The sequence below is a fragment of the Poeciliopsis prolifica genome, unplaced genomic scaffold, assembly GCF_027474105.1.
Source record: "Poeciliopsis prolifica strain line A6 unplaced genomic scaffold, Auburn_PproV2 SCAFFOLD089, whole genome shotgun sequence".
Lineage (NCBI taxonomy): Eukaryota > Metazoa > Chordata > Actinopteri > Cyprinodontiformes > Poeciliidae > Poeciliopsis > Poeciliopsis prolifica.
Window position 1 is genome coordinate 276,148 of NW_026562464.1, and position 14,314 is coordinate 290,461.

Consider the following 14,314-nt stretch of genomic DNA (forward strand, 5'->3'; position numbering starts at 1 on the left):
CTGCAATAAACAATATTTGTCATGTTATTATCTTACTGAAATAATGGCCTACGTAATGCTTTTGCCAAAATGATTTAGGCTACAAAAATAAATAAAGCAATCACTTTTGGCTATTGGTATTAATAATAATAGCCAAAATATAATAATAATAAATAATAATAATAATAATAGTAATGGTGATTATTATTATGACAATCAGGTTTATTGAGTATTAGTTAATCAACTAATTAATTAATAATAATTAGTTATTAATAGTTATTACTATACTAATAATAATAGTGATGACAATAAAATCACCACCTCTTCATTGTCAAAGAGTTAGGTAAAAAAAACTTTTGGCCATTATTTTAGGGAGGTAACATTTACTTTACTTTCAAAAATATTCAAAATGTTAGTTACATTTTTAGAAGGGAGAGCCAACAGATTGAGTATATGAATAAATTTGGAGTTGACTTCTCTTAATGGTGATGTATCTGATGATAATCAAGAGACTTATACCCTGATTTACTATGGCAGTAGCCAGAAATATCAAGTGGTATCGGAGGTATTTCTCAGCATTATGAAAAATACACATTTAAATTGTAGTCTACAAATGCAGACTATAGGAATTGATAAGGATGAGTTGGAAAAGGGAAAGGGGGGAAACGTTGGTGATATTGGTCTGGAAGTTTTCTTCCCAAGTAAGCAACAGAAGCCTGGAGGTCCCTAAGTATTGCTGAAAAGCAACAGAATATTTCCGTCATAAATCAGCAACAATAAACTTCCTCTGAGTTCCATCTGTTCATCCAGTCACAATTAGAGATATCCTGCCGCTTACAAATATAAAACTAACAGTTTGGCATCAGCACTATCCATAACATCTGCATCAGATGTTTCTCCATATTCTTTTCAAAATGCTAGTGGTGGACATACTCCAAAGACAAGAGAGGAGATTCAACAAAGTATACACATGTATGACACACTTTTCACATTTATTTATTTATAAAAAACTAAATATATATAATAGAAAACAATGCATTTTGCTTTCTCTTTACAATCCCACTGTTATATAAAGCTATAATGAAATAGGTTTAAGTTTGTGGCTGTACATTCATTAAATGTGAAAATGTTCAGGAGACATGAATGCTCGAAATGTGAATTCAATCATAAATCTGGGTGAATTTCCCAAAATTCCATGCGTCATAGCTCAGACACATTATTTTGCCTGATGAACTATTGAAGGAGATTTTCTTTGTGTAAATCAAAATTCAAACTGGTTTGTACAGATTTTGCATGAGAATGTAACCAGGGATATTTCTACATGGAGAAAATACAATATTACAAAACTGCTGAGGTATTCTTAATGTGATCAAATTTTGTTGGCCAAATGTGAGTCCTACATGCATATCAACAGTGTGAACAACAACATTACTGATACACCAGAATTATTATCATTTGGTTTAAATACTTTCTTGTCTATTTAAAATGTTTTTTAAGCAGCTTATTTTCTTTAAATTTGCTGGGAACAGGGATTTTCCTTTTCAGTCCCAGGCTGGCGTTGACCTGCTCAGCCGACAGCAGGCTGTGCCACTGAGCGACCGGTCGCCGCGGGTTGGACAACATGTCGGCCCAGTGCCTCAGCTGATTTCCTGTGGAATCGCAGCCTAGGAACAGTTTTCCCATGCTGTCGTTCCTGCTCATGGCATCATGGTCCCAAACTGAGATCACCAGGTTCACCCTCTGAAGACAAAAACAAGAGCAGCAATGAAGCAGCAAATTAATGAGGCTTTTATTTTCCATATCGACTCTTTGGGCAATAATGACATGTTTAATTGTGCTTTGTCTGCATCTCTAAAATGTCGATATTTCAAACTGTTATGGAATCAAGATGGGACTAATCAAAAATAGTGTGGATGTCAAAAAAACTGTCAGCTGTCAAAAAAGTGGAAGAAAAAGCCTAGACACCTCAAAACCCCATGACTCTTTGTCCAAAGATCTCGAAGTAACTGGTGTCAGCAGTGATGATATCAAACATTCAATCAAATATATTTAAATAGCACATTTCAGCAACAAGGCAGGTCAAAGTACCTTAGATCATAAAAATACACACAAAAACATACAAAGTTGTAGAACACACAGTCAATAATTGTCAAGTGCCATTGTTACACATCTGAATGTTGATTAATGTTTCATTCATGATGTTTCAAAAGCAACTCTAAACTCTTAGGCTAAAGAAACGTGGTGTTTCTGGCTCTCTTCCAATACAGTGGCATTCATTAAATTAGGGTGTGTCTCATAGTGAGTACACATCAGGCTGGGTGTCAGAATAAACATAACCTTTAAGCAGGCATTAGACATTTTTCATGAACCTAACATTTCTGCATTGAGAATGTTACTTTATTAATTCCACATTCTAAGCTTTAATGTGTTTTAATCACCTGTAAGCAGTAAGTCATCATAATCAACAAAAATAAAGTCTAGAAAACATCAGTCCGTGTGTAATTAATCCATGTTACTGAGCCTATACTATTATTCTCACCTGCATTTGATCCAGAGACACATCAAAAATAAAGGACTCGTTGAAATAGGGGTTCAGGCTTTTCTTTTTAATAGATGTTCTTCTTTTCTTCCACTTCCTTTTGTCCAAAGTCAGCTGTACTTTCACATATGGATCTACATAAAACAAACAAGTGGAAGAAGATCAGAGAATTTCTGCTACCAGCAAATATCTCTACATGTTGTGGCTGGCAAATTGTTCCTGTCCCTGAGCAATACACGGTGCTCCAAGAGAAACACATTAGCAAGCTTGTCTTAGCTACGAATTAATCATGAAAGTATAAAACACGGGGAGATTGCTCTGATTGAAAGATTGCTTAGATATTGATTTACTCAAGTCCAACATGTTCCACAAAGTGTCTTACAAAGCTGTTGTCAATAATAGCACAGCTTACTGATTGTAAATTATTATGGGGTGAATAGTTTTACCTGAGCTTCCTCCCAGGTCCATGCTCTTTAGGTCTTTGGCCTCCAGGATCGCCACGGTGAGCTGGCTGCTTGTTGGAACATAACACAGAGAGATGCAGATCTCCCCTAAGTTTTCTTCCTGCAACACAGAAAAGTCACAACGAAGCACTGAAAGTGTGTTCATCAGTTTTAGTTACACTAAGTTGTTTTTTTTCCCACAAACTGAGTGTTGAAACCATATTTATCATGCATCGACATATTTCACTATGTTTAACTCTATGTATCATGACTCGTTTTACATGGCTGGCAAAAAAGTAAAGCTTTTCTTTGGCCCTATATTTTAAATTTCCTACTTTTTTCTTTTGAGAAAAAGAGCTTCAGAAAATGAAACCTCAAACTTTGCAGGCTTCGCCAGGTCCTGCCACTCCTCAATGACGTGATTCTGGTCGATGTTGCAGAGCTGCACCCTGAGTTCGCCGATGATCTCATGTTTGGTGAAGCGGTTGAAGTCGAACACCTTCATCACGGCTGTGGACTTCTGAAGAGCGGACTTAGATAGCTGCAGAAATATGAATCAGATTAAAAGAAGAAAGACTTCTGATTCTTTTTGACCAATTTCAACAAATGTACACATCAGTTTATGTAAGATCTACTACTTTTCTGCACTTTATTCCCATTTTTTTATTTCCTAAAATCGGTCCTTTCCAATAGGACACTATCCTATTGAATTACACCATGGACATTTATTGCCAATAACATACAGGCACAGATGATTCAGATCCAGAGTTAAATGTATTCATTCATGAGCTCTAACTCTGGAAGGTCTCCTTGCCATTACCCTCATCACCTCCCCAGATTCATTTCCCTTGTATCCAGAGGATACTTACTTACTGACACCAGTTTAGAAAACCCAGAACAGGGATTAGAACCTGGAATCCACAAAAACCAACACTGAATACGAATATCTAGTTTATTTATTTTGGATCAACGTTATTAGCTTTTTCTTCTTTTGCTCTTTTGTTTGGTTTGTTATTTTGTTTGTATTTCTTTTTCATTTTTGTAAAGAACTTTGTATTGCCCTTTTGCTGAAAATGTGTATATAAATAAAATTACCTTTACCTTTGTACTCTGCAGAAATGTTCATGTTGTTTGCAAACAAGAAAAATGTGTTTGAACCAGATATTTACAAAGACAAAAACCTGTTTCCCCCACCTGCTAAAAATAAAATGAAGTTGTTCCTGTTTTTGTTCATTTAGATTTGCCAAATTTATTCATGTTTGATAAATGAGACAAAGAGAGAAACAATTGTATCTTTCTCCAAAGTCAGAAGGTTCTCACAGTGGTTTGCTTTTCTTTCTGACCAGTCCAGTGGAACTGAGTTTCATTCTTTAGGATATCAAAATAAGATGAGGCTTTGTGTCTGTATCAAATTCTCGATGCCGAGGGAATTTGATGAAGCTGTCTTCATTATTTCCACCCAACTGATTTTCTAGATGTGTTTGATGGATTCATTGACAGACCTTTCTGACTGTTCCACATCTATCAGTGGAGATATTTTTCACTTTCAGAGTCTGCTGAGAATCATGAGATTTTGATCAATTGTTAAAAATCAGGTTTTTGGTGTTGTACCGTAATGCTTGTTGCCATGGCACTGAACGAACGTTCGACAAGAACCGTCTACCTGGAAGGTGAACTGCTCGTTGAAGAAGGGGTTTAGTGTGTTTTTGAACACTTTTGTCTCAAAGATCTTGGCCTTATCAGGGAGGATGTAGACTTTGACATATGGATCAGAACTCCTGCCTAAGTCCATCGCCTTCAGGCTGTCGGCTTGTTTGATCCCCACTGTAAGCTGTGAAACAACAAAACAGAAAATAAAATGACAGTTTTGTTAAGCTGGCTGTTAAAGACAGTTTTAGAAGCAGATTAGACATTGCATCATCAACAGACTCTTCATTGTACACATCCATGAACTGAAGTACCTCAGATAAAGTGGCTTTGTACTCCAGAGAGTAGAGCAGCTTTCCTCTGTATTGTTTGACTGAACCGTAGTCAACATCCTCCATGTCTGGCTGAACCTGTCAAAGGAGAAAAGTAAGAATATCTGTTAGCAAAGCTGTGGAAATGGAGATAATAAATCCTCTGTTCAGTGGGTTAGAGTTCCACTAGAAAGTGGAATGTGAGGAGAGAGATGTTATGAAGGGAAATAATTATATTGTTTGTACAATTTTAGTCAGGAAATGTGTGAGTGTAATTCTGACCTCAAAGAATGTGTGTGTGCGTGTGTGTTTGTATGTGTGTGCATATGCGTATGTGTGCGTGTGTGTGAGACAAGGTAGGACACCCAGGCTTGAAAAGTTATGAAAGAATTTAAATTTGGTCGGCTGTGGTTGGCTGTGGCTGGCTGTGGTTGGCTGTGGTTGGCTGTGGTTGGCTGTGGTTGGCTGTGGTTGGGTGTGGTTGGCTGTGGTTGGCTGTGGTTGGGTGTGGTCGGCTGTGGCTGGCTGTGGTTGGCTGTGGTTGGCTGTGGTTGGTTGTGGTTGGGTGTGGTTGGCTGTGGTTGGCTGTGGCTGGCTGTGGTTGGCTGTGGTCGGCTGTGGTTGGCTGTGGCTGGCTGTGGCTGGCTGTGGTTGGCTGTGGTCGGCTGTGGTCGGCTGTGGTTGGCTGTGGCTGGCTGTGGTTGGCTGTGGCTGGCTGTGGTTGGCTGTGGTTGGCTGTGGTTGGCTGTGGTTGGGTGGTTGGCTGTGGTTGGCTGTGGTTGGGTGTGGTCGGCTGTGTGGCTGTGGTTGGCTGTGGTTGGCTGTGGTTGGTTGTGGTTGGCTGTGGTTGGCTGTGGTTGGCTGTGGCTGGCTGTGGTTGGCTGTGGTCGGCTGTGGTTGGCTGTGGCTGGCTGTGGTTGGGTGTGGTTGGCTGTGGTTGGCTGTGGCTGGTTGTGGTTGGCTGTGGTTGGCTGTGATTGGCTGTGGCTGGCTGTGGCTGGCTGTGGTTGGCTGTGGTTGGGTGTGGTTGGCTGTGGTTGGCTGTGGTTGGTTGTGGTAGGCTGTGGCTGGCTGTGGTCGGCTGTGGTCGGCTGTGGCTGGCTGTGGTTGGCTGTGGTTGGCTGTGGTTGGCTGTGGTGGCTGTGGCTGTGGTTGGCTGTGGTTGGCTGTGGGCTGTGGTCGGCTGTGGTTGGCTGTAGCTGGCTGTGGTTGGGTGTGGTTGGCTGTGGTTGGCTGTGGTTGGGTGTGGCTGGCTGTGGCTGGCTGTGGTCGGCTGTGGTTGGCTGTGGTTGGGTGTGGTCGGCTGTGGCTGGCTGTGGTCGGCTGTGGCTGGCTGTGGCTGGCTGTGGTTGGCTGTGGTTGGCTGTGGTTGGGTGTGGTTGGCTGTGGTTGGCTGTGGCTGGCTGTGGTTGGCTGTGGTCGGCTGTGGTTGGCTGTAGCTGGCTGTGGTTGGCTGTGGCTGGCTGTGTTTGGCTGTGGTTGGGTGTGTGGCTGGTGGCTGTGGTTGGTGTGGTGGTTGGCTGTGGTTGGGTGTGGTCGGTGGCTGGCTGTGGTTGGCTGTGGTTGGCTGTGGTTGGGTGTGGCTGGCTGTGGTTGGTGTGGTTGGCTGTGGTTGGGTGTGGTGGGTGTGGCTGGCTGTGGTTGGTGTGGTTGGCTGTGGCTGGCTGTGGTTGGCTGTGGTCGGCTGTGGTTGGCTGTAGCTGGCTGTGGTTGGCTGTGGCTGGCTGTGTTTGGCTGTGGTTGGCTGTGGTTGGCTGTGGTCGGCTGTGGTTGGCTGTGGTTGGGTGTGGTCGGCTGTGGGCTGGCTGTGGTTGGCTGTGGTTGGCTGTGGTTGGGTGTGGTCGGGTGTGGTGGCTGGGGTGGCTGTGGTGTGGTTGGGGTGGTCGGCTGTGGCTGGCTGTGGCTGGCTGTGGTTGGCTGTGGTTGGCTGTGGTTGGCTGTGGTTGGCTGTGGTCGGCTGTGGTTGGCTGTGGTTGGGTGTGGCTGGCTGTGGTTGGCTGTGGTTGGGTGTGGCTGGCTGTGGTTGGCTGTGGTTGGGGTGGTTGGCTGTGGTCGCTGTGGTTGGCTGTGGTTGGGTGTGGTCGGCTGTGGCTGGCTGTGGTTGGCTGTGGTTGGCTGTGGTTGGGTGTGGTCGGCTGTGGCTGGCTGTGGTTGGCTGTGGTTGGGTGTGGTTGGCTGTGGTTGGCTGTGGTCGGCTGTGGTTGGCTGTGGTTGGGTGTGGGTGTGGTTGGCTGTAGCTGCTGTGGTTGGGTGTGGTTGGCTGTGTTGGCTGTGGCTGGCTGTGTTTGGCTGTGGTTGGGTGTGGCTGTGGTTGGCTGTGGTTGGGTGTGGTTGGCTGTGGTTGGCTGTGGTCGGCTGTGGTTGGCTGTGGTTGGGTGTGGTCGGCTGTGGTTGGCTGTAGCTGGCTGTGGTTGGCTGTGGTTGGCTGTGTTTGGCTGTGGTTGGGTGTGGCTGGCTGTGTTTGGCTGTGGTTGGGTGTGGTTGGCTGTGGTTGGCTGTGGTTGGCTGTAGCTGGCTGTGGTTGGCTGTGGCTGGCTGTGTTTGGCTGTGGTTGGCTGTGGGTGGCTGTGGTTGGCTGTGGTTGGGTGTGGTTGGCTGTGGTTGGCTGTGGCTGGCTGTGGCTGGCTGTGGTTGGGTGTGGCTGGCTGTGGTTGGCTGTGGTTGGGTGGTTGGCTGTGGTTGGCTGTGGCTGGCTGTGGTTGGCTGTGGTTGGGTGTGGTTGGCTGTGGTTGGCTGTGGCTGGCTGTGGTTGGCTGTGGTTGGGTGTGGTTGGCTGTGGTTGGCTGTGGCTGGCTGTGGTTGGCTGTGGTTGGGTGTGGTTGGCTGTGGTTGGGTGTGGCTGGCTGTGGTTGGCTGTGGTTGGGTGTGGTTGGCTGTGGTTGGCTGTGGCTGGCTGTGGCTGGCTGTGGTTGGGTGTGGCTGGCTGTGGTTGGCTGTGGTTGGGTGTGGTTGGCTGTGGTTGGCTGTGGCTGGCTGTGGTTGGCTGTGGTGTGTGGTGTGGTTGGCTGTGGTTGGCTGTGGCTGGCTGTGGTCGGCTGTGGTTGGGTGTGGTTGGCTGTGGTTGGCTGTGGCTGGCTGTGGCTGGCTGTGGCTGGGTTGGGTGTGGGTGGTGTGGTCAGCTGTGGTTGGGTGTGGCTGGCTGTGTTTGGCTGTGGTTGGCTGTGGTTGGCTGTGGTTGGCTGTGGCTGGCTGTGGTTGGGTGTGGTCGGCTGTGGCTGGCTGTGGTTGGCTGTGGTTGGCTGTGGTTGGCTGTGGTTGGCTGTGGCTGGCTGTGGTTGGGTGTGGGTCGGCTGTGGCTGGCTGTGGTTGGCTGTGGTTGGCTGTGGTTGGCTGTGGCTGGCTGTGGTTGGCTGTGGTTGGCTGTGGTTGGCTGTGGCTGGCTGTGGTTGGCTGTGGTTGGCTGTGGTTGGCTGTGGTTGGCTGTGGTTGGCTGTGGTTGGGTGTGGTTGGCTGTGGTCGGCTGTGGTTGGCTGTGGTTGGCTGTGGTTGGCTGTGGTTGGCTGTGGTTGGCTGTGGTTGGCTGTGGTTGGCTGTGGTTGGCTGTGGTCGGCTGTGGTTGGGTGTGGCTGGCTGTGTTTGGCTGTGGTTGGCTGTGGTTGGCTGTGGTTGGCTGTGGCTGGCTGTGGTTGGGTGTGGTCGGCTGTGGCTGGCTGTGGTTGGCTGTGGTTGGCTGTGGTTGGCTGTGGCTGGCTGTGGTTGGGTGTGGTCGGCTGTGGCTGGCTGTGGTTGGCTGTGGCTGGCTGTGGTTGGCTGTGGTTGGCTGTGGTTGGCTGTGGTTGGCTGTGGTTGGCTTTGGTTGGCTGTGGTTGGCTGTGGTTGGCTGTGGTTGGCTGTGGTTGGGTGTGGTTGGCTGTGGTTGGGTGTGGTTGGCTGTGGTTGGCTGTGGTTGGGTGTGGTTGGCTGTGGTTGGCTGTGGTTGGCTGTGGTTGGCTGTGGTTGGCTGTGGTTGGCTGTGGTTGGCTGTGGTTGGCTGTGGTTGGCTGTGGTTGGCTGTGGTTGGCTTTGGTTGGCTGGCCTTTAGTCCTGATGAGCTTTGTGATAGCAGATTAAATTTCACCACTAGGTGGTGCTAGAAGGACAGAGATTATATCTCATATTTTATAGAGCTTTGAGAAAAAATGTAAGCAACGAAAAGTTATTAAGGTTCAATATACAATACATATTTTTATTTAAATAAAGCACACCCTCACAATATTATCCTTTATTTTACATCAAAGAATCTGTATGATGAGAAATGATGCTGAGTGTCAGTGCAGTTTGGGTCGGGTCGAGTCTTGTGTTTCATGTGTTCCTGGTTTTGTGTTTTTAAAGCTGATTTCTCTTCTCTTCTCAGTGGTAGTGACTGATATTTGTATTTTCATTTGGTTTCTGCACTTCCTGTTGTTTGCTTAGCCACTTCCTTCAGTTACATTCCTCAGTAACTGCCGTCGCCCTTGTTGGTTCCTGCCAGCTGCTTCCACTCTGATAACTTTCCTCTCCAGATTTTCACTTTTCCCTCAGCTCTGTCAGACTTACATTCAGCTGTGCTCTATCTGTAGTATGTTGATTAAATTAGATTATGGAACTAAAAAAAGATGCCATTTATTTTTACAGATAGAATGTTCTAATCAGTAAATTAAGTTAAAGTCTTGATGTTAAGAGAATGGCTTGTGAGAAGTTGACCTCAACTTCTGGACATTGATACAACTTTATCAGTACTTTAATCACTTAACAACTTCAATGAGTCTTATAAGCAACAGGCTGGGTGCTTAAATGGTCTTAGACTACAAAAGAGGCAACAAACTTATATGTCACTCATCACATATGATTATGTTAAAGTGTGACGTGAACTGGATCGACTGTCACTGATTAGTATTACACAAAACTCGTCTTACCAGAGCTGTGGTTGTTTTACCATCTAACCCCTTCAAAAGGATCTGCTGATTCTTTTTCTGTCTCTTCTTCCTTTTGCAGCAACATTTGATGCAGATGCAGAGGCAACAAAGCAGAATAATGAGGCCACCCATTCCAAAGATTGCATAGATTGCCCATCGTGGCACTATAAAATGGAGAATGGAAAAATAGTCAGGTTAGGTTTTTTGTGGTGAAAAGGCTTCTTTGGTTCTGAACATGGTTGGAACTAACAGGCTTATAGATCATAATCAGAACAACCGCACTAATAGAGACAGAAAGTTTGATTCCTGCATAAATCTACCTAAAAGAGCTTATTGCTGTCTTTAAACCCGTCTCTTGTCCTTCAGATGTACATGAAACACAACTTCTTGAGCCAATGAGTTTGCTCTTCTGAGTTCAGATACACAAACAAAAACTCAGCAGCATATGCAGTCTAACGCAGTGAGCATATGCAGTCTAACGCAGTGAGGAATGTTCATCTCAAGGTCAAGGGACACTTGTTTGAAGGCATTAAAGTTTTGGACATGGAAAGACTGCCGATTTGAAAGACAAATGAAAGAAGCCATCCATGTTAAAAATAAGAAGCCAACTCCAAGCAGCGGAGGTGGACTCAGATTTCATCTTTCTAATATTTATTCTGCAGCCCTGAGTTGTTGTCACAGACGGTTTTACAATTCACACAGTGGGACATGCAACCACAACGAGTGACATGGCATTGTCAGGGACACAGACACTGACCTGAATTGAGGATAGGGCCAATGACTCTGGTGTCCTAATGCCCAGCAAGTGACTTTAATGTTAACGTGATTGTTCTTACAACAGTTTATAAGCCTGTCACTTCAATGTTCAGACATGAAGAACCCTTTATGTTGAGTGTTTAAATGTGTTCAAGAAACAAGTTCTGTTGTCTCCTATGCATTTGGGATTATATAATCTGTGCATTTCAACAAGAAGAAGAAGAAGTCCGGTTGCCTTAAAATGACCAACTTAAGGTTGCCAAGTCCAGGTTGAAATAATATGCACAGCAAACAAAATAAACCTGTTTGCAAATTCACAGCTCATCCAACTCTAATGTATGTTATAGTTGTGCATTGTTAAACAACACCAGGTGCATAGATCATACCTGAAAGGAGAAAGTAACAACGCAAGAATAAGGATCAGCTGCTGGTTGGTAGCTTACAGGGAATGTGGTCCAGCAGGTCTTCAAAAGAACCAGGAGCTGGATGAACTGAGGCATTGTGGGTAGACATGGTGGAGACAATGTGGATGGGTTGATTGGTGACTGTTGGCTTTGATGATCCAGCTTTCATTTGAGCCCCTGATTTTGATGCTCTATGTCCCCAAATTGAAGATCTTGATGGGTGATGGACTGCAGGCATTTTGAAGAGGTCTAAAAGCAAGAGATGTGAAAAAACATAAGACTCTGCTTCACACATTAAAAAAAGATAATTATTTTCCTTAATAATTTATCATTTCATTCACATGTGTCTTCAAATGAGGGCAGTCCAACCATCAGCAGTAAAAAGGGTTTAAAAAGTGGAAGAAAAGAAAGCATGCCCCTTGAAATCTAGGATTTCACTCTGAGACATCCTAGAAATCATACATTTTTACCTGATTTTACAATTGTTTGCACCTAAATTCAAGTATGCAAAAATGACAAAAGATTGATAAATTCATTCATTGATAAATGTCCAACATGTTTTCATAAAACGAAACTCTTTCTACAATGAATCAAAAGATTTTGAACTAGTTGTTTTTTAAGGGTGGCTGCACATCACATCATATGCCAGTGACCCATAAAGGCTTCATCTGTAGTCCCTCCAGCTAAAATAAATAAGAATACAACATATCACAGTGCAATGCAGGCAGCTTAACTAGTTTAAATAATACAAATACAAATAATACAAATAATAAATAAAAAGCATTTTTATTTATTATTCAGTCTTCACTTTTATTATATAGATCCTGTTTTAATCTGGTAATGTACTCAAACCTTTTATTTTATGCTTGCTATTTTTTTAAATTCTAATTATCTTTTTTAAATAGTAAATTATGTACTATATTAAAGTAATACTTGATTCTTTGAAAAAATGAAATATGATCATGTTTAACCTGTTGCAAATTATATTAATACAACTTAAAATCTTAATTAGCCATTATTTTTACATAAAACGGAGGAGCATTCAAACCTTCTGCTCCCGATTAACAGGTACGTCTGTTAGTGGTTTTACAAAACAATTTTCATTCCTCTCTCCAGTTCTTGACATTGTTCTAGAATGATGCCTCACAAGGGAGAACAAAATATACTTTACATAACAACTAGAATATTCTAAATGAACAAACACAACCTACAAAATGCTTTTTTACAAACTCTTTTTCAATAAGAAAAAAAGCATAAAAACTGTAGGGAATAATTTTAATGTCATACTCACTTCTGAGTTTCATAGATAAGTTCACATTTTCATATTTTCTGACGACTGCTTCTGAGGTTTGTAACTCTGAGTGAAAGAAAAGTTGTGCCAGAGGAAGGAAAGTACATTTAACGGCTGAACGGCAGGAGTCCAAGCATTTCAATCAAAGGGAGGAAATGTCTCCTTCCTGCACTTACACCCAATAATGCTCTTTAGTCTAAATGTAATCAGGAGAATACGTTACAAAACATCCCAGTAAAGAACTTTACTCTGGCTTTTAAAAAAGTCAATTATGGTGACAAACCTAAAAATTAAATGACAAAATTCTGTTTGACACAATCTTACATTCACACTTGAATTAAGCTCAGTGACTAGATTTCCCACTAAGCTTCCAGTAAGCATCCACTCTGAGGTCCTTCAGAATTTTTTGCCAAGATTTTGAATAATTCAGTGGTTTAATGTAAAGGGAAACAGAAAATGTGCAGGTTATTTCTTTCGCGTTACCAGTCAGGTCTTTCTCTGATTGTTTTTTTGTTTTTACTGTTGTTCATTTGCTGGGAAGCGTAACTATACCAAAAAGCCGTTTTTTTAAACACAAGGACTAGTTCAAAATTTTAAAAGCTTAAATAGTAAACTACACTATAAGCACATTTTCTGTTTTCCTGTTTCGAGAGAGTGTGGCTTGCTTAAAAATGATCTGTAAGTAAATACTAGCTGCCAAAATACCTCCACTGTCAGCTAATCAAAAAAAATCCAGCTCCATTTTTTTTTCTTACTGGTGCATGAAATGTTCAAAATAATTTCTGTTCTTCATTTAGTCCACATTGATTTAATTTATTTTGTTTCAGGCATGATCCGTCATGAAATTAAAATATCCATTCAACCCATTGAACTGTGGGCAAAAAGCTGGGTTTGTGCTGAGGTTTCACTCATCCGTCATTTCAAATGTTCCTGTTGGTTCTGTGTTCAGTAACCATAGCTCTACAAACCATGCATGAAAAGTCAGCAGTTTCCCAGCTCTGAGGTGATAAACATGGTGTACCTGTTATTCAGAAATGAAGCAAGTAAAAAGAAAACTTTGTTATATTTTGAACTTGTAACATGGTGGACTAACACACTGCTGTTGACTTGGTAGTGTAAACGTAAAGGGTGTGAGTGAGAAGAATAAAACATTTTAAAATCAGTTTATGATCTCCCTAATAAAGTTGCATTTAGCTTATTTTAAATGTTTATTTTAATTCAATTTAAATCAGAAAGTATGCTTTTGCTCATCCATCTGTCCAATTGAATTGTCTTACTATGGTACAATAAATTATGCTGTATTCTTTTCTATACATAAAGAAAAATCAATATTAGGATTACCTTTATATTATAATGGTAAACTACACCAATTAGGTGTAGAAACGATTTTATTTGTATGTGAAAACAAGTGCAGCTGCAATTTGAGGTTTTGTAGATTTGCAAAATAACTAATATTAGAGATTTTAGAGACAGCTCTGTTTTAATAGACTGTAATTGCTTTGTTAATGCAACATTATCCTCAATGTCTTTTGAACTAGAAACATGTCTGCACCTACACAGTACAAAAAGAAAGACAAGAAAAAAGTCAGTAGAATAGTGAGAGTAAAATGAAGCGTCTGAACTGGAGCACCAACAGTATCATTACTCAAAAAGTAAAACCAGCACAATACCTGAGGCAGTCGCTGCAAATTGTGGGATTTTCTTGCATTACTTTATGAATTCAGGCTGTTAATAAAAGTGCCACTGCTCTGCTGAGGTCCTTCATCTTCAGCTGGTGAGTGTTTACTTGAGCCAGCAGCAGCTGCCACACCCTCACTCTGGACCGTCAGTGTTCAAACACAGGTGGAGTTTCTTCTTATTTACTGAGAGCATCAGAGCAGCTCCTGACAAAACAAACAGCTGAACTCAGTTACTTATATTGGGGCTACGCAGGTTTTTACAAGCTCCTAGTTGTAAGAATCAGTCTTTTTAGTGGCTATGCGAAACATGTTTACTACATTTTTTTTGCACAAATTCATTTTTGCATAATGAGATTTTGGTCTGCTGCAGCACCAGGAACTCTTAAAGAGA

General features: G+C 42.7%; 1 protein-coding gene across 2 annotated transcripts; it reads right to left on the reverse strand.

The window, feature by feature from the left end:
* Positions 1-1,023: 1,023 nt before the first annotated feature.
* Positions 1,024-13,997, reverse strand: syt8 (synaptotagmin VIII). 2 transcript variants are annotated; one of them, XM_055022716.1, is made up of 9 exons: positions 13,915-13,997; positions 10,993-11,202; positions 9,794-9,957; positions 4,923-5,018; positions 4,625-4,792; positions 3,335-3,502; positions 2,965-3,082; positions 2,519-2,652; positions 1,024-1,719 (listed from the first exon to the last, which is right to left on the reverse strand). In XM_055022716.1, exons 2-9 carry the CDS (start codon positions 11,189-11,191, stop codon positions 1,456-1,458), a joined length of 1,311 nt encoding a protein of 436 aa, XP_054878691.1. In that variant the 5' UTR covers positions 11,192-11,202; positions 13,915-13,997; the 3' UTR covers positions 1,024-1,455. The 2 variants fall into 2 exon arrangements, with proteins under 2 accessions (XP_054878691.1, XP_054878690.1); XM_055022715.1 differs by lacking the exon at positions 13,915-13,997 and adding an exon at positions 12,245-12,323.
* Positions 13,998-14,314: the final 317 nt, after the last annotated feature.